General features: G+C 42.7%; 1 protein-coding gene across 2 annotated transcripts in view; it reads right to left on the bottom strand.

The window, feature by feature from the left end:
* Positions 1–1,682: 1,682 nt before the first annotated feature.
* LOC125460093 (transmembrane protein 64-like) overlaps positions 1,683–22,684 on the bottom strand; it is a 28,527-nt gene continuing 7,525 nt past the window's right edge. Inside the window, exons 2-4 of one of the 2 annotated variants that reach the window (XM_048547196.2) lie at positions 7,632–7,778; positions 7,322–7,477; positions 1,683–3,187 (exon numbers count right to left, since the gene is read on the bottom strand). In XM_048547196.2, the coding sequence (XP_048403153.2) occupies positions 3,011–3,187; positions 7,322–7,477; positions 7,632–7,778 (480 nt within the window). In that variant the 3' untranslated portion in view covers positions 1,683–3,010. The remainder of the gene's footprint in view (positions 3,188–7,321; positions 7,478–7,631; positions 7,779–22,684) is intronic. The other variant, XM_048547197.2, reaches the window with a different exon arrangement.

A 22,684-nucleotide genomic window follows, 5' to 3' on the forward strand; every position in this document is an offset into this window, starting at 1 on the left:
ATGCTTTTGTTGTCCACAGTAGATTGTATCAATAATAGCTCACACTGACTGTCGAACACTGAAAATGAATTTCCAACAAATCGCAAGGAGAGGGAAATAAAAACCATAAAATAAAAACCATATTTTATCATTGTCTTTTGTCGCTTTCACTAAGTGGTTCTAAATAGTTTGGAGATGGTTTTGGACTAAGAGTTGTAACCCATAAAATCTAAATTCAGAACCAGGTCAGTCATCATGGTGATACTTATTTTGGGAAACCAATGACATGAGTGAGAGCAAGATAATAAAATGTGAGGCTGGATGAACACAGCAGGCCCAGCAGCATCTCAGGAGCGCAAAAGCTGACGTTTCGGGCCTAGACCCTTCATCAGAGAGGGGGATGGGGTGAGGGTTCTGGAATAAATAGGGAGAGAGGGGGAGGTGGACCGAAGATGGAGAGAAAAGAAGATAGGTGGAGAGGAGAGTATAGGTGGGGAGGTAGGGAGGGGATAGATCAGTCCAGGGAAGACAGACAGGTCAAGGAGGTGGGATGAGGTTAGTAGGTAGATGGGGGTGCGGCTTGGGGTGGGAGGAAGGGATGGGTGAGAGGAAGAACAGGTTAGGGAGGCAGAGACAGGTTGGACTGGTTTTGGGATGCAGTGGGTGGAGGGGAAGAGCTGGGCTGGTTGTGTGGTGCAGTGGGGGGAGGGAACGAACTGGGCTGGTTTTGGGATGCGGTGGGGGAAGGGGAGATTTTGAAGCTGGTGAAGTCCACATTGATACCATTGGGCTGCAGGGTTCCCAAGCGGAATATGAGCTGCTGTTCCTGCAGCCTTCGGGTGGCATCATTGTGGCACTGCAGGAGGCCCATGATGGACATGTCATCTGAAGAATGGGAGGGGGAGTGGAAATGGTTCGCGACTGGGAGGTGCAGTTGTTTATTCCAAACCGAGCGGAGGTGTTCTGCAAAGCGGTCCCCAAGCCTCCGCTTGGTTTCCCCAATGTAGAGGAAGCCACACCGGGTACAATGGATACAGTATACCACATTGGCAGACGTGCAGGTGAACATCTGCTTAATATGGAAAGTCATCTTGGGGCCTGGGATAGGGGTGAGGGAGGAGGTGTGGGGGCAAGTGTAGCATTTCCTGCGGTTGCAGGGGAAGGTGCCGGGTGTGGTGGGGTAGGAGGGCAGTGTGGAGCGAACAATGGAGTCACGGAGAGAGTGGTCTCTCTGGAAAACAGACAAGGGTGGGGATGGAAAAATGTCTTGGGTGGTGGGGTCGGATTGTAGATGGCGGAAGTGTCGGAGGATGATGCGTTGTATCCGGAGGTTGGTGGGGTGGTGTGTGAGAACGAGGGGGATCCTCTTTGGGCGGTTGTGGCGGGGGCGGGGTGTGAGGGATGTGTTGCCTCAAATCAGTCAGGGTGGCTACAGCCCCACCACCCTGTCACAGATTCCCACACCTACCTGAACCTATACACGAAGTTTATATACTTTAACCGATTGGGATTCTGTATCTGCACAAAAGCACAGGATTTAAAATCTCATTGATATTTTGTATTAAAGGTGAGAGGAAGATTTCCTTTCCTTCACCCTGCACCTTACACATCCTGCAGAAATATCAGGATTGGATTCTTCAGGGTCACATTGTTTAGTGAAAATAAAAGGCTGGGCTGCAGAATTGACCAAAGTTTGTGCCAGTTATTGTGTTAAATCAGACATATGAAGTTTAAAAAAATGCATTTGTTTAATTCGCTGACATCAAGATCATTATCAACAGAAAGACGTCAGGCACTTTACAGGAGCTTTGCTTCTTTTACGGTTTTAACAAGATTTATGGAAGCCTAGGATAAATAATCCAAACAACATTTCCCAATCGATGGCACAGCCTAGAAATTGTTTCAGGCATTAATCCTATCGCAGGCTCTGCAAAGATCCTATGTTTTATTACTGTAAATTGAACCTTCATTATGGCTGCTTCAGTCACAGAGTGCAGTCATTTTATTTTAATTGCTAACTGTCCACTGCATGTCATGGTCCACACTGTGTATGAGAAGCTATTCTTAAAATACGTTAGAAATCAGGTCATCACCAAGGTAGTGGGTTTTTTAAAATATACGAAGAGATCTGCATTGGAACATTGAGAAAACCGATCAGGACTGGATGTACGAATGTGTGGAAGTGCTTAGAAACCAGATCTGCACAGCACCAACTGGAGGGTTTAGAAATAGTGAAGCTCCCTTTCCACTGTCCCACTGAATAGGCCCAATGCCTGAGTTAAAAACAAGAGGGGCCATCCCTAATGAACCACCTTCCATTCCATCAGTGAATTGATCATCTCATCAAGATTGGCACTCGACAGCAACATTCAGGCAGTTTTTGTGCTTTGGGTTAAGTCCAGATGAAACCAGCCACGCACATTTAGAAGCTCTCTCCAAACACATGAATCCCACCACCCAAAGCTAGATCTGGCTCCAGCACTCTAAACTAACAGGGTGTTGCACGAATCAGCCAAAACAGCCAGCTCTCTGGCCTGATAGCATTGGGTATTTACTTCCCTACGTCCTCAATGAATTCATCAACAGTGTCAGCAGAGGCTTTCCTGCTCCCACAGGCAACTCCCCATTGACCAAACCCAGTATTAGGATTCAGAACTGGCCATAACATTGACCACACCTAGCACTGGGTGCAAATCCCAACCTATAAGACCAGCATTTCAGGGAAAGTGTGATAAACTCTGGCCATGTCCTGCACTAGCCATCCAGAAGTTATCATTCCAAGGTTTGTGAAGCATCGTCATATTGGTCATATGGAGGCGCACCTACAGGCCCTTCTCCACTGCTGACGTTCATATCTGGATTCTCCACTATCTGTGTCAGATCCAGTCAGTAATCCATGGGCGGACAATACCAGACCATCAAGTATGTTAGTTATGGGGATGTCTGCTAACATGTGTTTTTCCTACCCCACTTTTCACACCCAGTGGTCATCTGCCTTCATGCTTCAGATCAACTCATTCAAGTTCGTCAGTCATACGAAGTCCATGTCCAGTGGAATATTAGTTCTTTTGGTGCTGTGTGTTTCCTTGTCATTGTCTGGGACAGCTTCATTCCCAGGCTGCTTAGCATCATGAGCCTGGATGGTCTTGTTCAGTTCCTGGTGAGCTCGACGCACTAAGTATAACATCATGGCAACACTGAAGAAGATCTAGAGGAAAGTGAACACAAGGGGTCAGAGTAAAATCACGTGAAAAGGCATCTTCACACTGTGATGCACTTACCTGTTCAATCATACTACTGTCACGCACAGAAGGAAATTAATTTGACTTCTTCATCTTCCCTGTTAGCCCCACATCTCAATTCTTCATATGCATGTTTAGAAAACAAACATGGCTTGGCTGTTCAACAGGGGCCATCACAGCCCAGTCACACTCTCAACTGCCCTCTATGCAAGCACACAACGTCCAGCACATCCAGTGGATAGTGATCCGTTGAGACATTTTCTGATGTCCTGGCCCATGGGATTGAGGACAACTGCAGTTCCACCAGAGACCCTCTAAGTGGGCAATTTGCAAGGGATCGAGTGGGGGAGTCTTCAGGCCGAGAACAAAATCGAAGTACTGCGGATGCTCAAAAAATATAGAAAATGTGGGGAAAACTCAGCAGATCTGGCGGCATCAGAATTAATGTTGCAATTCCCAGAAGTGGGTTCCAAACCAGAGCTATTTCAGTCTTGAATCCTCTCTGTAGATCTCTGCAGAGATCTTCCAGCTTGTTTGTTGACTATAGCAGGCAAGGATCCTCATACCCACATAACCTCATCTTTTAGCTGCACGTTACATGAGAACTTCAAATAGTCAGCATTCTCCTCATGAAACTACTGGTGATTAGACTAACGTTAAACATTGGGCAGAGGTACACTTCAATGAATGGCCCAGTTATGCCTGTATTTCCCTTAGGAATTATATTCCCAGCAGCTGGTCCATGGACCAATACAAGAAATGTTGCTTATGCAATGCTGGACATGTTCAATATCTACTTACGGTCTCTTATTCTGACCTTCTCATTTCAACATTGGCCCTTCAGGAAATAAAACTGTGGAACTAAATGCTCAAACAAACAAGGCATTTGCAGATTATTTTCTAACTGATCTATTCAGTGATGTTACGACACACCTCTGGAGCAACTGATGCGATAGCCTAGGCCTCCTGGCTCAGAGGTAAGGACTCTGCCACTGCACCAGAAGGGCCTACCAAGGCATGTTCACTCGTTGTGAGAACACTTAGAATACCAGTTCCCCAACGGGGCAGCACAGTGGCTCAGTGGTTAGCACTGCTGCCTCACAGCATCAGGGACTAAGTTTGATTCCAGCCTTGTGCAAATGTCTGTGCGGGGATTGCTCGTTTTCGCCGTGTCTGTGTGGGTTTCCACCGGGTGCTCCAGGCTTACACAGTCCAAAGATGCACAGGTTAGTTGGATTAGCCATGGGAAATGCAGGGTTACAGGGACAGGGTAGAGGGCTCGGTCTGTGTGGGATGCTTTTGGAGGGGCGGTGTGGACTCAATGGGCCAAATACTTCCACACTGTGGGGATGCCATGAAACATCACCTCCTATTGGAATACCCTCCTGAAACACAGCAGCCCCCATGTCCTGTGGAGTGGCCCATCCCACTCAGACATGTTCTTCACCCCCCACCCCCAGCCACTGCCTCCCGTTCAGATGGCCCTTCCACAGAAAAGAGCGATGGAGTTTCACAAATAAATGGAGGAGCCAGTCTGCCAAGGATGTGGCCTCAGAGAGGCCTACCTGGGCCTGTAATACCACTCAAACAGGTTGACTGCTGGTTCACACACTGTCAGTTTGCATTCCAGTCAGCCAAGCTACAAATTATGATGAATGGCTATGTTCCAAGAAAACTGCAGGATTTCACTTATCTGTGAGTCTAAACTTACTTATTTATCACAGAAGTATTACAGTGCAGAAGAACATCATTCAGCCTATCGTGCCTGCACTTGTTCTATTACATGGTACCAATCTCTTGCCTTATCTCCATATCCTGTTCACCATTTCTATCCAAATAACCATCCAATGCCCCTCTTGAATGTCTCAATTGAACATCTATCCACCACATTCCCAGGCAGTGCATCCCACACCCTAACTACTTGCTGTGTGAAAAAGTGTTTTCTCACAGCCCTCTTGCTTCATTTATATCACTTTAGATATGTGTCATTTCATTCTTGTTTCTTTTATGAGCGGAAATAGTTCCTCTGTAGCTACTCTGTCCAGTCCACTCATAATTTTGTAAACCTCAATTAGGTTTCCTTTTGTCTGACGAGAACTGCCTCAACATCTTCAATCTATCTGCATAACTGAAGTTTCTCGCACCTAGAACCACTGCATTGTGTACTTATTTATTCTTGGGAGGTGGCCATTGGGAGCAAATCCAGCATTTACTGACCTTTCCTGGTTACACTAGCAAACGCACTGGTATTCCTACAGCATTAGTAGGTGAGGCCTAGGGTTTTGGCCAAGAGATGATGAAGGATCCATCATATTCCAAGTGACTGTAGTTTTGATCCTTCCACTTTACAGGCAGCTTTCAAATTGCAGTTTTCACATTAATTTTAATAGGTGTCAATTATTCTACGCACAAGTACATGCAGCTATATTCTGGTTTACTCCTGAGGGCTTCAGCAACAATGGATTTACTGCATAAAGCAGAAACTTCCAGGTTTAAGGAATGCAAGTAGTGCAAACCATACATCATTTAATACCCTCCATGTTCATTATATATCAATGCAACTGAAAAGCCACTATATCTCCCAAAATGGTCATTTAACCTGTTTTTCATTTTATCAAATGCTTCAAGTTACAAACATGAAATTACAGCTGAGTGGCCATTCACTCACCCACAACCCAATATTGTCGATAATAACACAGACATGAAAAGCATTTTTAACGCCAAAGAGCCCAGTGCTACGCAAGAGAAAGAGCTGGATAAAAGATAAAGAGATGATGTGCTAGAAAAGGAAACAGAGAGACTGTTAACTTCACAACAGCAAGAGTGATCAGAGAGAAAAGAGGATGAAACAGATAGTCAGGAGAGTGGATGCATGGTGAGAGGGATGGCATGGGGGTGGTAGTGAAAATGGATGTCATGAGGGACAGTCAATGGATACAGTGAGGCACAGTGCACAAAGAGATGAAGGGAGAATGGGCTGAAGAAGTGACGGAAATTGACCGAGAGAACATGGGAGATTGGACAGAGAGAGACAGGGAGATTGGACAGAGGCAGTGAGGAGAACAGCAAGAGGGAGTGATTGAGAATGTATAGAGAGAAGGAGATTTGTCAGATAGATTGAGGGAGAATGGGCATGGAGAGTGATCCGTGTGAGCGTGGTCAAACAGGATGAAGCAGAGTGGATAGCCGAGTGAGGGAAAATTGACTGAGTGAGGAGGAGAGAACGGACAAAGGGAGTGAAGGACAGAGAACATCAGGAAGACTGGACAGAGAGACAGGGAGAGAGGAAGCGTAGACAGAGAGACAACCAAGGGAGTGTGTACAGTGGGAGTAAAGAAGAGACTACAGAGGGACTGTGAACAGAGCAAGTGGGGAAGCACGGACGAAGGGAATGGGAGGGGTGCAGACGGAGTGGGGTACAGCAGACCAAGAGAGTGAGGAAGGATAGGCAGAGAGTGCGAGGGACAGCGGACAGTGAGAGTGGATGGGGAGAAGAAATGAGGGTATGAACAGATGGAGTGAATAGGGGAGCATGGACAGAGAAAGTGAAGCAGGTTTGGCAGAGAGAGTGAGGAAGAAGGGAAAAGGGAGAGAATGAGAGTACACTGAGGGAGGAAGCATGGAAAGAGGAAATGAAGACGAGTGTAACGAAAAAGAGGGGAAGAAAAAGGATGAGGAGAATCCACAGAGAGAGAGTGTGAGGGAGGGAGGGTGGACAGAGGGACTGAGTGAGAGTGCACAGAGAGAATTAGCAAAATTGTTCAGAGTGTGTGAGGGAGAGAGGATGGAGGTAATGACAGAAAGCAGACCGAGGGAGTATGGACAGAAAGTAGTCACAGGCATTGAGGAAATTGGGACAAAGAATGGACAAAGGGAGTGTAGTGGATTGGATGGTGGGAGTGAGAAAGAGGGTACAAATATTGAGTGTGTGTGAATGTCTTGTAAAGACTGGCTTGGTAGCAACTTGAGGTGAACAAATAGTGAGCAAAACAGAGGACAGGAAACAGGAAATGCAGCAGTTGATTTTACTGCAACTAATCAGACAGTTCCTTCAACATTTTTTGAAATCTTTGTGCTTGTTAATACTGAGAGATTGTTACCTGTAATATAAATGCCAAGTAGCCCTCTGGACTTCGATGATTTACTACATCTTCCATGGTCCTAACAGTACTGCCCAGGTAAGAGTTGAGGATCTGAGAGGGTAGCAGACCCATAGTGGACGTGGCCAAATAGTGTAGTGTTTCCAACTTGCTGATCTGAACAGAAAGCCCAAAGATACTAGTTACCACTCACAAGGAAGACATTATATTTAATAAAATATTATTAATCACTGGCATTTAAGTAAGTCAAAAAATGTTTTAATTTTTTTAAATGATAGTACTTGACTCTTCTTTCTCAGAGGCTACTTGCCTGTGTATCATTCCCATCACTCATTTGGAATCCAGTGAAACAAAGACTCCAACTCAGAAAACTCAACCAATCTGGTGTGACGACCAACAAACATTCCTCATACAGTTTTACATGGTGCACCTTCAGTGTTGCTGAGTCAGTGACCCACTAGGGTGTAAAGAAGAAACATCACTCTTTGGCATTAAATTGGCTCACTGTCTGACTAAGCCTCAAACACGCAGTCAGGAATTTCAATGGTTCGCAAATGACAGAGAAGAAATTCTTCCTCATCTTCATCTTAAATGGGCAGTACCTTATTTTGAAACTAAGTTCCCCTGGTTCTAAACTACCCCACGAGCAGAAATATTCTCTCAACATTGTTTTATTCATTCATGCAATGCAAACATTGCTGGTTAGTCCATTCCTAAATGCCTCGAATTAAGTGATAATGAGCGATCTTATTGGACTGTCACATGCGTGGGGTGTAGGGACACCTGCACTAGGGAAGGAGCTCCAGGTTATTGACCTAGCACCAATGTAGAAAAAACCACATATTTCAAAGTCAGGATGGTGTGTGACTTAGACGAGAACTTATAGGTGGTGGTGTTCCCATGTATTTACTGCTGTCATCTTTCCAGGAAGCTCACTTGGAAGATTATGATAACATCAGCTCTCACTCTTCTAAATTCTAATAAGTACAGGCCCCTATCCATTGTGTGTATGAGGAAAGGATTGGTGGTTTGGATTTCTTGAAGGTTTTTTTAGTGGTCATTGAAAAGAATGCAAGGTCTTCATAACATTCAGCAAGCAGAACTGCCACCACAGGGAAAGGTTGAAGGGAACCTTAAGATGCATTTAACGGGAAACTGGTTGAGCACATGAGGGAAAAGGGTGATTATAATGGTGGATTTACAAGAGAAAAGATGGGAGGCTTGGATGGATTAGATATTCTGGTAATGGCAAGCTGGTCTGAACATCAATATGAAAGGGAAGTCATTTTTGGCAAATTTGTTAGGGTTTGTTGAGGATGTAACAAGCATGTAAATAACCTGGATACTAGTTCTCCCTTAATTTATGTCCTGCCATAGAATGTATCCACTTTTGGGAAGCCTATTAACTCTGCCAACGATCTCTTGCCCTTGTTATTGTTTATCATGACTCAAATGAATCATGTTCCCAGAATAAATTAATTTCTCGCTATCAAACTGAAATCATTATTGTATAATATTAAATCAATATTAAACTGAGCTACTCCACCTCCTTTTATTTTCTCACTATCCATCTGAGATGTCAACAACTTCCAAATATTTGTTTTCCAGCCTTTGTCAACTTTCAATTGTGCATATTACTCCCAAATGCTTCAATTTGCACTATCAATTCATCTACCAGTATGAATTCAAATGGTGTCCTTTAACCAGTTTGCCTGTTTTATTTCTATTTGCTGGTGTGTGATGTCATGTTTGAAAATTATTTCCCGTCACACTGGTCATCATTACCTGCAAGGACTACTTTGTCCTTTCTCTATGGCTTTCTAAATCTCTCCTCATTCAAACCCCCTTCTTACTATTTAATTAAAAGCGCTCTCTACAGCTGTAGCTCCTCATTCACCACAGCAATAATCCCAGAATGGTTCGAGAGGCCAATCCCAGTGGAACTGTTCATCTTTCCCTGGTGCTGGTTCCAGTTGTCCAAAAGTTTACCCATTGTTTCCACAATAATCTATTGAACCCTATTTATTTATGGCTCAGATAAGAATAAGGAAATTACCATGTTTCTGGTTCACTGTTTTAATTTATTCCCCAGCTACTTGTGCTACTTATCAAAATCTCTTTTAGGCTCATGTATGTCACTCGCACCAGCGTGGACCAAACTGGACCCTCCCCCTCCTACTGCAACTACCTTCAAGCCTCAAGGAAATGCCCTTAACCCTGGCATTGAACAAGTAACACAGACTTTGGGATACTTGCTCTCAGCTAAAGAGAACAGCATCCATCTCCTTAGCTATAATGTCTCCTATTACTACATTCCTTTTCACTCTCCCCACTTGGGACAGAAGGGGAGCATCCCTGGTCCTCTGCTCATCTATCCTGTTGTGTCTACTCTCATTCACATAGACAGCAAGAAGCTCATGACAAGTAAGGGGCTAAGAGTTACCCTCTGGATTGCCATACCTGCTCTACTGATAGTCACAGTCATAGCCTCCTGCCCCTGATGACAGACAAGCTCTGATGCACGTAATGGATGTCACTGCCTGCTGTAAGAAAAAGTGTTAAGCAAACTTTCTCCCTCTCTGATTCATCACAAGGTGTGAAGCTCAGGCTCCAGCTCATCAACTCTGTGCTGTTTCTCGAGCAGCAGGCATTTACTGTTCTTGTGGTTGCTGTGGATCACACCGTGTGTGTACAAGCTGCAGCACATTACCTTTCTTGTCACTATTTTATTTTTTTTAACTAATTAGGTTTTGAAGTTTTTCTCAATTATCCAATCATGTTTTTAAACAAGACAACGGCCTTGTTTAGTTTAGGAAATAAGTTTAGGTCTTTCCTGTCACTTTGTGCATACCTAATTCGTCTCGGAGTCAGAGTTTTGAGAATTCAAGTTCTGGAGAAACACGAAAACATAACATAAACAGAGCGCAGTGGGGCTGCTATATCACAGGGTGTGTTGTCTTCTGGATTAGATATTACATCTGCCTTCTCTGCAAAAGATTTCATGGCACTGATTGGAAAAAGAGCAGGAGAGTTCTCCCCAGTGTCCTGACAAACTTTATCCCCCAACATCAACTAAAAAAAACAGCTTAACCAACCATTAACTGTTTGCAGGACTTTGTTGAGCAGAAATTGCCTGGCAGGTTTCCTACATTGCAACAGTTGACGATACTTCAAAAGTACTATTTGGGCTGCCATATAAATACTATCTTTCTGTCCGTCTTTAGTCCTGTACCATGTGATTGATGGACTTCAGTCTTTGATTCTTAAAGCAATTTATTATTGTGGCTTTTCTGGCAGCAATTCCCACTGTACAGAACACACCAATATACTGTGTGGGCTCAAAATAGAAGCTCTGCACTGACTGTATAACTTGAAAGGTCAAGTCCATAGGGAAGAACATTCAGCAACTCGCCCTGCAACTCTACCAAAGTGTTTGCTTAGCTCAATACACTAAGCTCTTCAAGATCTAGACAGTGCATTTTGTACATTACCTAACAGCTATCAACTGTGGCACTGTCGTCATTAGCCACTACATTCAGAAACTCAAAGCAAATAACACATTTTTAAAAAGGAGACTTTTTTCACAATCGTGTTAAAAACATCTCTCACTCCAGCTGTGTTCAGTGATGCTTACGAACCAAAGCCATTAAAGGAAAATGTCTATGATGCTCTCTAGCTATTTGTGTACTGCTATGAAGGACATTAGGTTTTTGACCTGGGCTTTCAAACAGAAGAGCATGAGATACATTTTTACAACCTTGTTACATTACCTGAGAGGTACTTTCCTCTACATTTGTCAACCATTCATTTTGCAGCTCTGTTCTAATGCCCTACTGAATGGCCTAACAGAACATAACATCCACAGATTCCTCCCATTGAGACAATAAGCCAAAGCTCTTTGGGAAAGTAATGGCAAGTAATCAACATGCATTGATGTCTGGAAAGCAGTTAGCAGGTTAAGGGAAAGCAGACAGATATTGTGATTTGAAAGCTGCCAGAACCTGTTGGCCATTTTTTGCCACTCTGCCATTGGGTTTGCAAGGACAGCATTTCACCCAGAGGCCACATTAATTTTAAGTGCTTGCTGGGCTTGCACATTGCCCAATAAACTTACCACAGAAAATTAAGGCTCATAATTAATTGTTCAAAGTACTCTTTAAACAGCAGAATTGTTGTTCAAGCAAGGTCAACTTATCTCATCTGGAAAGGAAACACTTTAGAGTATCACATCTCATTTGGGAGTATATTCTTCTTAGACATTAAGCTTCAAACAAAATTAACAGTTTTGAATTTGTTTGTTAAATTCCTTTGTCTTTTCTTTCTTCTTTCTTAATCTAATGAGTCTTGCCCTCTTATTTCTTTCTGCATCAATCCTAAGCTTATTTCCCAAACATTCAGACTCACTAGTTGAAGAAGCACATTGTTGATCTCATTGTTCCCAATGGTCCTAGATATTGCATTTTCTTCACCACACTATCCACAGCTTGCATTTTTTGTGCTGAACATTAACAGTAAGTCTTACAACTGATGCTACCAGATGACTCATTCCAATGAGATTGGCGGTATGAATCTCATTGTTGTTTGCCAGAAGTACTTAGACTGAACTATGTCTAGACCAGTGGAAAAAAAACACAGGCTTCCCAATTTTCCAGAAGTCTAAGTTTAAAGGCAGAGTATTATAAAGCATCAAATTTAATGCACAGAATAAGTATAGGCCCCTCAGCTCAACTGACTGAGGACAGTGATTATATATCATGTTGTTTATGGGCCTGAAGGACTGATGAGGACAGTAAGCACCAATCACTGTGATAATGTCACTGGAATCTGGTCAGAGTAAAAGGTCAGAGACAAACCTGAGGCTATCGTGCTCTTAACTGTCTCTGCAACAACGCAGGCCATATTCTCGGAAGCTGTAAAAAGTGCAGCAATGCAATGAAATTTGTGTTGTTTACTCGAGAAGACTATTTTAATTACTCTAGATAGGTGGTCATCCTCACCCATAATAAGTCACTGAGTTTGAAGAAATCCACAAAGACTCCAGGATATTGCTCTTCTGGCAGTGAAGAAGTGGCGATCATAGACCAAACTTGCAGATAGTGGTGTTTTCTTGCATCTGCTGCTCGTTTCCATCTGGTAGAAGTCATCCATTTGGAAGGTGTTATCAAAGTTCGTGCGGTGAACTGATGCAGTATGCAGCGATGGTGCAGGGTGTGAATACTGAAGGCTTTGTCTGGAATGCTGTTGAACTTCTTGAGTGTTGTAGGCCCTTCATTCATCCAGGCAAATGGAGAGTATTTTATAACACTCATGACATGCAACTTGTAAATAGTGGACACACAACTAGAAGGTGAGTTACTTGTTTCAGGACTCCCAGCTTCTGACTTGCTTTTGCAGTCACAGCATTTATATGGCTGCTACAGTTCAGTTTCTGTCAATTATAACCCCCCAGGATGTTGATGGCCGGAGAAAATTTAGCAATTTGATCCGGATGTTACTCTCCATTTATCAACCCAAGCTTGAATGTTATCCATGATATTTTGCTTTTTGACCCTTGCAGCTTCAGTACTTGAGGAGCTGCAAATGATACTGAACATTGTGCAATCATCAGCGAACATCCCATTCTGACCATGTGACGGAGGAAACGTCTTTGATGAAGCAGCTGAAAATGGTTGGGCTTAGGGCACTCACCGGAGTAAAATCCTAGATCTGAGAAGATTGGATTCTAATGACTACAAGAATCTTCCTTGGCCTCCAAACAATGGACAGTTTCACTTGAAACCCCATATCAAATTCAATTTTATTTGGGGCTCCTTGGTAAGAACATAAATAAGCATATCAGGACATAAGAAATGGAAGCAGTACTAGACTATTTGTTGATCCAATCAGTTTGTGGCCTTGACGTCACTTTCCTGGTCTGCTTCCCCATTGCCTTTGAGACTCCTGTCAATCAAACTCAATCCTGAAGATATTGAATGGCCTAGTGTCTACTGGGCAAAAACTAATGACTATCTGAAAGAAGGAATTATTCCTCAACTTAGTCTTAAATGGAAGACATCTTATTTTTAAACTCATTTTCACTAGTTCTAGATTCACCTACAGGAGAAAGTGTCCTATCAATGAGTGCCCTGTCAAGATCCCTCAAAATCTTACACAGTTCAATAAGACCACCTTGCTTTTTATGAACTCCAAAGAGTCCAGCACTTCGTCCCAGGAATCACTAGTGATTTTTTAAAAATTAAATGCTTCCCAGTATGTGCATTCTTAAGCACTAAGAGCAAACAGTTCAAGAAATGCAGTCTTTTTCTTACCAATGCCTGTGCATTCATAGCAAGACTCCCTTACATTTCCACCTATTTAATAACGGCCAATGTTACATTTGCCTTCCTAATTATTTGCTACGCCTGTTTGCTGACATTTTATGATTCAAGTTCAAGAATGCCAAGGTCTCTGTGATGAAGCATTCTGTAGTGTCTCTCTATTTAAACAATACTCTGGTTTTCTATTCTTCCCGCCAAAGTTGACAATCTTATATTTTTCCATATTGCACTCCATCTGCAAACTTTTTGCCAACTTACTAACCGATCTATAGTTCAATGCAAACTCTAGTGGGTGAATTTTACTGGAAATCTGCTAAGTGCCAATTTTGACAAGTTACATGGAGGGATTCAGACTGGTTAGTAAGGTTAGATCACATGCGATTCAGAGAGAGATAGCCAATTGGATACAAAATTGGCTTGATAATAGAGACAGAGAGTAGTTATTCAGACTCAACGCATGTGACCAGCAGTGTACAGCAAGGATTTGTTCTGAGTCCACTGATGTTTGTCACTTATATGAACAATTTAGACGAGAATAAAGGAGGTATGGTGAGTAAGTCTGTGGATGAAACCAAAAATTAGTAGTATGATGAGGGGCAACTTTTTTCACACAGAATGCATGTATGGAAAGAGCTGCCAGAGGAAGCAGTAAAGGCAGGCACAATTATAACGTTTAGAAGACATTTGGGCAGGTACATCAATAGGAACGAATTATGAGGATATGGGTCAAATGCAGGTAAATAGGATACCTGGTCAGCACATATGAGTTGGGCAGAAGGGTCTGTTTCAGCACCGTTTCACTCAAGTCCTATCTAGGTTTCGAATGATACCTTCCCAAACTTGCCTCTTTACCAATGAACCAAGCCCCTATGGCACCTTGCACATCATACCTTCCCTCCTGCCACAGGCAGAGGTACTTGCCAGAGCTGGGACCTGGCAGGATTCTTGGCGCCTGCTACATCTTTGAAGGCCAGCTGTGAACCCAGTCAAGCAGTGGCTGCCCAGAGTTGCCCTTCATGGTTTGTGATAATTGTCCCTGATGGGTGGGAAAGAGGGAAGTTGGCAGTCTGTTTTCCTGACAAGGATCTGGACATTCAGGTAGATGGATGGGCTGCATGCAGTTGCTGCCTGTGGAACACGTCCCAAGATGGAGGGCCAGAAGGACAAGTGGTGTGCTGCGACCTCCAGGTTTCAGCTCTGACTTTTATGTCGGGAATGGTTGCTATCTCATTCTATCCAGTGGGTGGGAGAATGGGAAACTATAGAAATAAGGAACCACTAAACAAAAAGAAAAGAACTATGATGCTGGAAATCAGAACCAAAAACAGAAATTTCTGGATAAAGTCAGCAGGTGTGGTAGCACCTGTGGACAGAAAACAGAGCACTGCTGAAACTACTTCTGGCTCATAGATGCTTCAACCTGACTATATCCAAGAGAGGGAGTTAAGGGGGAGAGTGGTTTGTGGGTTTGGTGTTCATGTGGAGATGCACTATCCCACATTTGATGTACATGAGATTATCATGGGAACTCGTTCTCTTGTTAAGCATCAATAAATTGATCTGCAAAATCAGCTCTGTCACAGCCTTTTTCTCAAATAAAATGTATTCTCTCTCCAGCCCACCCTGCTCTGCCTCTCTCCTGCCAGCAACCTCCATGAGGTATCATTCTCCATCTGTAAAGCTAGCCAGTGAGGAGTGAGGGAGTATTCCTGTATGACAACATCACATATACGCCAGGTTTTTCAACACAAAAAAATGAGCAACACCACTGGCCAGCCTTTTTTTCTTAAAATCTCACAATTGTAATGCCTCTACTTAGACTAGACTGATCACTAAACTTGGCAAGGAGAGACAGATTCAGCTGTGGAGGTGGTGGGCATGCAGCAATATTCAGTTTGTTAAAATGTTTTGCACAGTCTAAGTACTTTTAATTTTCATTACATGTGGATTGCAGAAAATGAAGGAGTTAGATTCAACCCATTTCCTGTATTAAACTGAAAATTGCAAAAGAGGCATTGCAGCTCACAGTGGAAAGATGTGAGAAGGGAATGTTCACTAGTGGGTATATTGCCAGAGAGATTCAGGATCAGCTAACTGTGCTTACTCATGTCAAAAAAAGATAAACAAAGTACTGACACGAATACATGGCCAGGGGTAGACTGCAACAGTGGCTATTTGTCACAATGATGCATGAAGCAAATTTACTCATGTATTAACTGCCTATAAATGGGAGTAAGTTTACTAAATACTAGCACTTCAGGGAAATGTTATTTAATGTTATTTATCCTATAAAGATAGAGCACCCCAAAGACTTTTACTTAACCTTGAGTACGTTAGCAGGAACAAGTTCACAACAGTGAGTTTGTTGCACATCAACTTTCTACACAGTAAATCTCAGGCACTGCACATATTTGCTTATGTCAACGCATTGATGAGTAATGAGTATTTATGAAACATGTCAATGTTTCTAATACAGGGATATTATTACATTTAATACGGGTAACAAAGACGTCACAAGGTGATAATTTTAACTGACAGTGTAATCAGAATTACACTGCTTAAGTTACTTTTTCTTTCTTTCTGCGTGACAATCAACAATACACTGAGGACATGCAACATTATAGCTGAAAAATTCAGGCCAATGGTCTGGGTAATAATTGGTTCAAAAGGAAGAATCTTTGCGAGGGTGCTGGTAATTTGATGTCTTTGCAAATATCATGGCATAAGGAGAAATAGGAAACTGAAATAGGAATCTGAGTAAAAACCTTTTTTATCTGATTCTGTATGCATCGGATGTAAAAGGGACCATTTTTATGCCCTGTGCCAAATCCAAGGGATAACAAGTTGATATAAGATCTTGAATGCAGGATTCTGTTTTTCATCTTCCTCTACTCAAATCTCTTTTGATTGTCTAGATCAGTAATGAAGACAGGAAAAAATAAAGAAACTAGCCAGGAGTTCCAAACGGATCAAAGGCTGTGATTTTTGAGACATTCTATCCATAGGTTGATGGAAGTATTAAGGAAACTGACAACCAGCTCATGCATCACATGTTGCAGCATAATATCTATGAACAGACAGAAATGAACAGTTCTTTTTATGTCAGGAAAGCATGAGTAAAATGGAAAGGGATGTTTCCGGCTGCCTTGATGGTTAGTAAAGTTCCTTACAGTGGAATAATGTACTAATGAAGGCTGACTTACAGTCACTATGAACTGTTCTAGGTGGACACCTTCTTCACAACAGCTTCTGCCAGGCCACATCCATACAGGACACAATAGTATTTTACAATGCGGAACAAGGTACCAAGGCCTGATGATAAAACCTTCTCCCAGCCCTATAGAACAGTGTGGATGGGGAGGGTTTCTGATGAGTTCCATGAGCATACGTAAAGCCCCTCACCTGCACACTCTCACTGTCCAGTCTCTCCAAACGACTGGGTCTGCATTTATGTAGGCACACTCCCTAGAGGAGCTGGGGCCTAATTTAAAACGTGAACTGGGACCCAGGTGATGACAAGTGAACCACTTTAGGCGTGGGTCTGTAAAGTGTCTACACTGGCAGGATAAAAAATGGGTGGCAGATACTTCCCACATGCCCTCCCACTTTAAGTGAAATTATAGAAGTTTCTTACAGAGCAGCGGGAGCAAGTGTCCTGACATCACCAGCTGACCACTAATTCTCTGTTTCGCTGGCTGCCATTTCTAACATATCTTATGGAGGGGTCTGTTTCTGTGGTTCTCTGGTTCCTGCATCACTTACAACACATGCCCAATACCACCGAGATGACAATTAGTCACAGCAGTTCACCCACAGTGTCCAAGTGGGAAAGTGCATTAGAAAAAGGCCCATCCCTAATTCAGTGACTAATTAAAGTCAAGGCTTGCAATGACCAACAGCATGGGATTAAACAGAGAGTAAAGGTTCCTCAACACTGTCCCCAATAAACACTCGTACAAATTCTTCCACACTTTTAACCTAAAAGTAAAATCTCCTTTACTCTTTAAAATAAAAGTAAACTATAAGTAAAGAGCCCCCAGGACTGTCCCTATTAAACTCTCCCAGAACAGGTACAGCAGAGGGTTAGATACGAGTAAAGCTCCCTCAGCACAGTCCTCATTGAACACTTCCAGGACACATGCAGCACAGGGGTTAGATATGGAGTAAAGCTCCTACAACACTGTCCTGATCAAACACTCCCAGGACAGGGACAGCATGGAGTTAGATCCAGAGTTAGGCATTGTCTATACCTTTAAACCAAAAGTACTGCTACCCCTACGCTGTCCTGATCAAACACTCCCAGGATAAAAACAGCAGAGGGTTAGATATGGAGTAAAGCTCTCTATCTTTTTAATCAAAAAATAAACTGAAAGTAAATCTTCCTCAACACTGTCCCCTTCAACCATTCTCAGGACAGATATAGCAAAGGGTTAAATATTATGTATATCTCCCTCTACTCTTTTAAACTGAAAGTAAAGTTCCTATTACAGTATCTATGCCAAACACCCCCCATCACACTGGGTCAGCTACAAAATAATGCTTCCTCTATGCTTTTAAAACGAAGTAAAGGTCCTTCAACTCCCAGACACTCTCAAAATAGGGACAACGCAGGGTTAGAGTCAGATTAAAGCTCTCTATACTTTTTTAAACTGAAAAGAAAGCTTTCTTTACCTTCTTACACTGGAAGTCTTTTTGACAAGGACAGCATTAGGTTAGATACAGTCTAAAACTCCCCTACAATGTACCCTTCAAAGCTCCCAGAACAGGGAGAGCACAGGATTAGATAATAAAGCTTCCGCTCTCTTTTAAACAGAGTAAATCTGCCCTCTACTTATTCAAGTTGAAAACAAATCTCTCTTAACACTGTCTCCAGCAAACACTCACAAGGGCAAGTACAGCACAGGTTTGATAGTGTGAAGCTCCCACTATTAAACTAAAAGTAAAGTTCCTTCTATATTGCCCCCATGAAAGACTTTCAGAACAGACACAGCGCAAGAGTACATAGAGAATAAAGCTTTCACCACTCTTAAAGAAAGATAGATATCCTACTCTTTAAAACTGAAATTAAAGCTCAAAAGCAAAGTTCCCTCCTCATTGTCCCAATGAAACACTCCCAGGACAGACACAGCGCAGGGTTAAATATACACTGTAAAGCTCTCGCTACACTATCCCCATTAAACATTCCCATGATAGGTACAGCACATGGTTAGATACTAAATAAATCATGCTGGAAATTAATGGATGATTTAATCCATATTAGGCTGACAGAGGAATATTAACCAAGACATCAGTAAAATTCTTCAAATGATACCCAAGGGGTTATTGTACATCTTCCTAAACTGATATCACTGCTCTTCTAACAGACAATGCCTCAAAGTGAAACTCTCCCTTAGCAATGCAGTGGAATACTAGCAGGGATTGTGCTGAACCTTTTGAAACAAAACAGCCATATCTTTCTAATTGACAGGAGAGTGTGCCACCACTGGATTGAAGCTGACAAACATTTCAAAACCAAGGGATGTGGCCATTGCTGGCTGGCCAATGTTTACTGGCTGACCTTGAGAAGGTGGTGGGAGCTGCCTTCTTGAACCATTGCAATTGGTGTGATACACCGATTGTGTCCTACACAAGGCCCTTAGAGTGAATTCCAGGATTTTGACCCAGTGGCTTTGGAAGAACAACGATATATTTCCAAGTCTGATAATAGGGGAGTTGATTGCCCAGTGGTATTATCGGTAGCCTATTAGTCAAGAAGTTCAGCTAATTATCTGAGGACTGGGGTTCAACTCCTGTCCCAACAGATGCTGGAATTTGAATTTTTAAAAAAACTTGGGAACTAAAAATCTACTGAAGCCATGAAAACATCATCAATTGTCAGAAACACCCATGTGACTCACTCATGTCCTTCAGGGAAGGAAATATGAGATCCTCACCTGGCCTACATGAGTCCAGATGCACAGAAATGTGGTTAACTCTCGACTGCCCTCTGAAATGCAAGCCACTCAGTTGTGTCAATCGCTACGAAATCTCAATAAAGAAATGAAACTGGACAGACCCAACAGGCATCAGAAAAGACAACAGCAAAAACAGCCCTGTCGACCCTGCACTGTCCTCCTTACTAACATCTGAGGGCTAAAATTGCGCTGTGTCTGTTAAAATTGAGCAAACTGTCTCACAGACTAGTCAAGTACAAGTCTGACATAGTTATATTCACAGAATCGTATCATACAGACAATGCTTTGGACACCACCATCACCACCATCCCTGGACATGTCATGTTCCATCGGCAGTTTAGACACAGAGGTGATGGCACAGTGGTGCACAGACAGAAGGTTGTTGCCCAGGGAGTTCTGACTCTCATGGTATCAGGTTAAACATGGATAAGGAATTGTTGATTACCAGGTACCATCTGCCCTCAGTTGATGAATCAGTACTCCTCCATGATAAGCAACACATGATGTTCAAAACTTGGAGGAAGCGCTGAGTATGGCAAATTTGGGTAGGGGATTGCAATATCCAGCACGATAGTGGCTTGACGACAGCATTACTGATTGAGCTGGTTGGATCTTAAAGAACAAAGCTGCTACACTGGTCTGTAGCAGGAGGTGAGGGAGGTAACAAGAGGAGAAAACTTATTTGGCCTCTTCCTTATCAATTCTCTGGTTGCAGATGCATCTGTCCATGACAATATCGGCAACAGTGCCCACCACATAGTCCTTGTGTCGATGGAGTCCGAGAGCTCTCAGATGGGGTGATTGGATTTGTCCTGCTTTTTGTGTACAGGACATACCTGGGAAATTTTCCACATTGTCAGCTAGATACCAGCGTTGTAACTGTTCTGGAACAGCTTGGCCATGGGAGCAGCAAGTTCTGGAACTTAGGTTTTCAGTAATATTGCCAGAATGTTGTGAGGGTCCATAACCTTTGTTGTATCCAATGTGTCCAACCATTATCATGTGGAGTAAACCGAATTCACCGAAGGCTGGTATCTCGGATGCCGTGCACCACTGCAGGAGGCAGAGATGGATTATCTAATCAGCATTTCTGGCTGAAGATTGCTGCGAATGCTTCAGCCTTAGCTTTTGCACCAATATGCTGGGCTCTTCCATCATTCAGGATGGGGATATTTGTGAAGCCTCCTCCTCCAGTGGGTTGTCTAATTATCCACCACCATTCATGACTGGATGTGGCAGGGCTGCAGAGCTGAGATCTGATCTGCTGGTTCACTCAGTTCTGTGTATCATATGTTGCTTACAGTGTTTGACATGCAAGTAATCCTGTTTGGTAGCTTCACCAGGTTGACATCCCATCTGTAGGAATGCCTGGTGCTGTTCCTGGTGTGACCTCCTACACTCTCCATTGAACCAGGGTTAATTCCTTGGCTCAATGTGACCACACTTCAAAATTACTTAATATGTGGTGAAATGCTTTGGGCTATCCAGACGTGATGAATGATGCAATACAAAATTATTTCCTAATTAAATGCTATCCTGAAGAGGTTACATTTTCTTTCCTTTGCCTAATTAAGCTGGGCTGCCTTCCTAAATATGTGTGCAATGTTATGCTATTGAAACTGCAGTCCCATGAGACCATAAGAGCAGAAGTAGGCCATTCAGCCCATTCAATCTGTTCTACCATTCAATGAGATCATGGCTGATCTGATAATCTTCAACTCCAGTTTCCTGCCTTTTCCCTATAACCCCTGATTCTCTTACTGATTAAAAATCCATTTATCTAAGCATTGAATATACTTAATAGCTCTGCCTCAACAGCCCTCTGCAGTACTGAATTCCATAGATTCACTGTCCTCTGACAGAAGGAATTCCTCCTCATCTCTGTTTTGTATGAGTGACCCCTTATGCTGAGATTATATCCTCTGGTCCTAGATGTTTCCACATGGGGAAATGACCTTTTAATGCCATGCTCCCCAAGAGCCTTGTGTATTTCAATAAGGTCACCTCTCATTCTTCTAAATTCCAATGAGTACAGGCTCAATTTACTCAAGCTATCCTCATTGTCCTTCCATAGCTGGTATCAGCCAAGTGAAAATTATTTGGACTGCATTCAATGCCTTCATATCTTTCCTTAGATAAAGGGCCTAAAACTGTTCACAGTACCCCACACCAGTGGTTTGTATAGTTTTGGCAAAATCTCCCTACCTTTATGGAGACAAAAAAAATCTACAGATGCTGTAATCCAAGGTGAAAGAACAGGTGGCTGGAAGAGCACAGCAAGCCAGGCAACATCTAGAGGAAAGGAGCAGTAATACCTGAAACATTGACTGCTCCTTTTCTCCAGGTGCTGCCCGGCTTGCTGTGTTCTTCCAGCCACCTGTTTGTCTACTTTCATACTCCATTCTCTTTGAAATCAGACAATCATTTCATTTGCCTTCCCAATTACCTACAAACTTGAATACTAGCATTTTGTGATTCATGCATGAGGCCTGCCAAACCCCTCTGTTCTGTAGCTTTCTACAGTCTTCCTCCATTTAAATAATATTCAGCTCCTCTATTCCACCTGCCAAAGTACATAAGCTCTCATTTCCCACATTATATTCCATCTGCCAAGTTTTTGCCCTCTCAACCTGCCTTTATCCTTCTGCCAACTCTATGTGTCATCCTCACCACTTGCCTTCTCACCTATTTATGTGTTAATGATTAACTTGGTTTACTACATTCATTATCCTCATCTCCTACTGCTTTTTGTTTCTATCCCTTTTGAAATAATGGTGTTAGTCTGGCAGTTTTCCAACCCTCTGACTTCTCCAGAATCTAAGGATTCTTGGAAAATTGCCACAAGTGCATCCACCATCTCTGCCACTACTTTATATCTGGGGATGTACCCCTTCAGGTCCCAAGACCTTACAGGTCATTAGCCCCATTCATTTCCCTAATACTTTTTCTCAAACTACTGTTGTTCTTCTTTCATAGAGTCAAACTTACCCTTCATTCTAACTCATCCATAACAACTATGCATCGTAAACTGAACTAATCCCATGTCTGCATTTGATACATATCCCTAAATCTTTCCTAATCATGTACCTGTT

Source organism: Stegostoma tigrinum, chromosome 16, assembly GCF_030684315.1.
Source record: "Stegostoma tigrinum isolate sSteTig4 chromosome 16, sSteTig4.hap1, whole genome shotgun sequence".
Taxonomy (NCBI): Eukaryota; Metazoa; Chordata; class Chondrichthyes; order Orectolobiformes; family Stegostomatidae; genus Stegostoma; species Stegostoma tigrinum.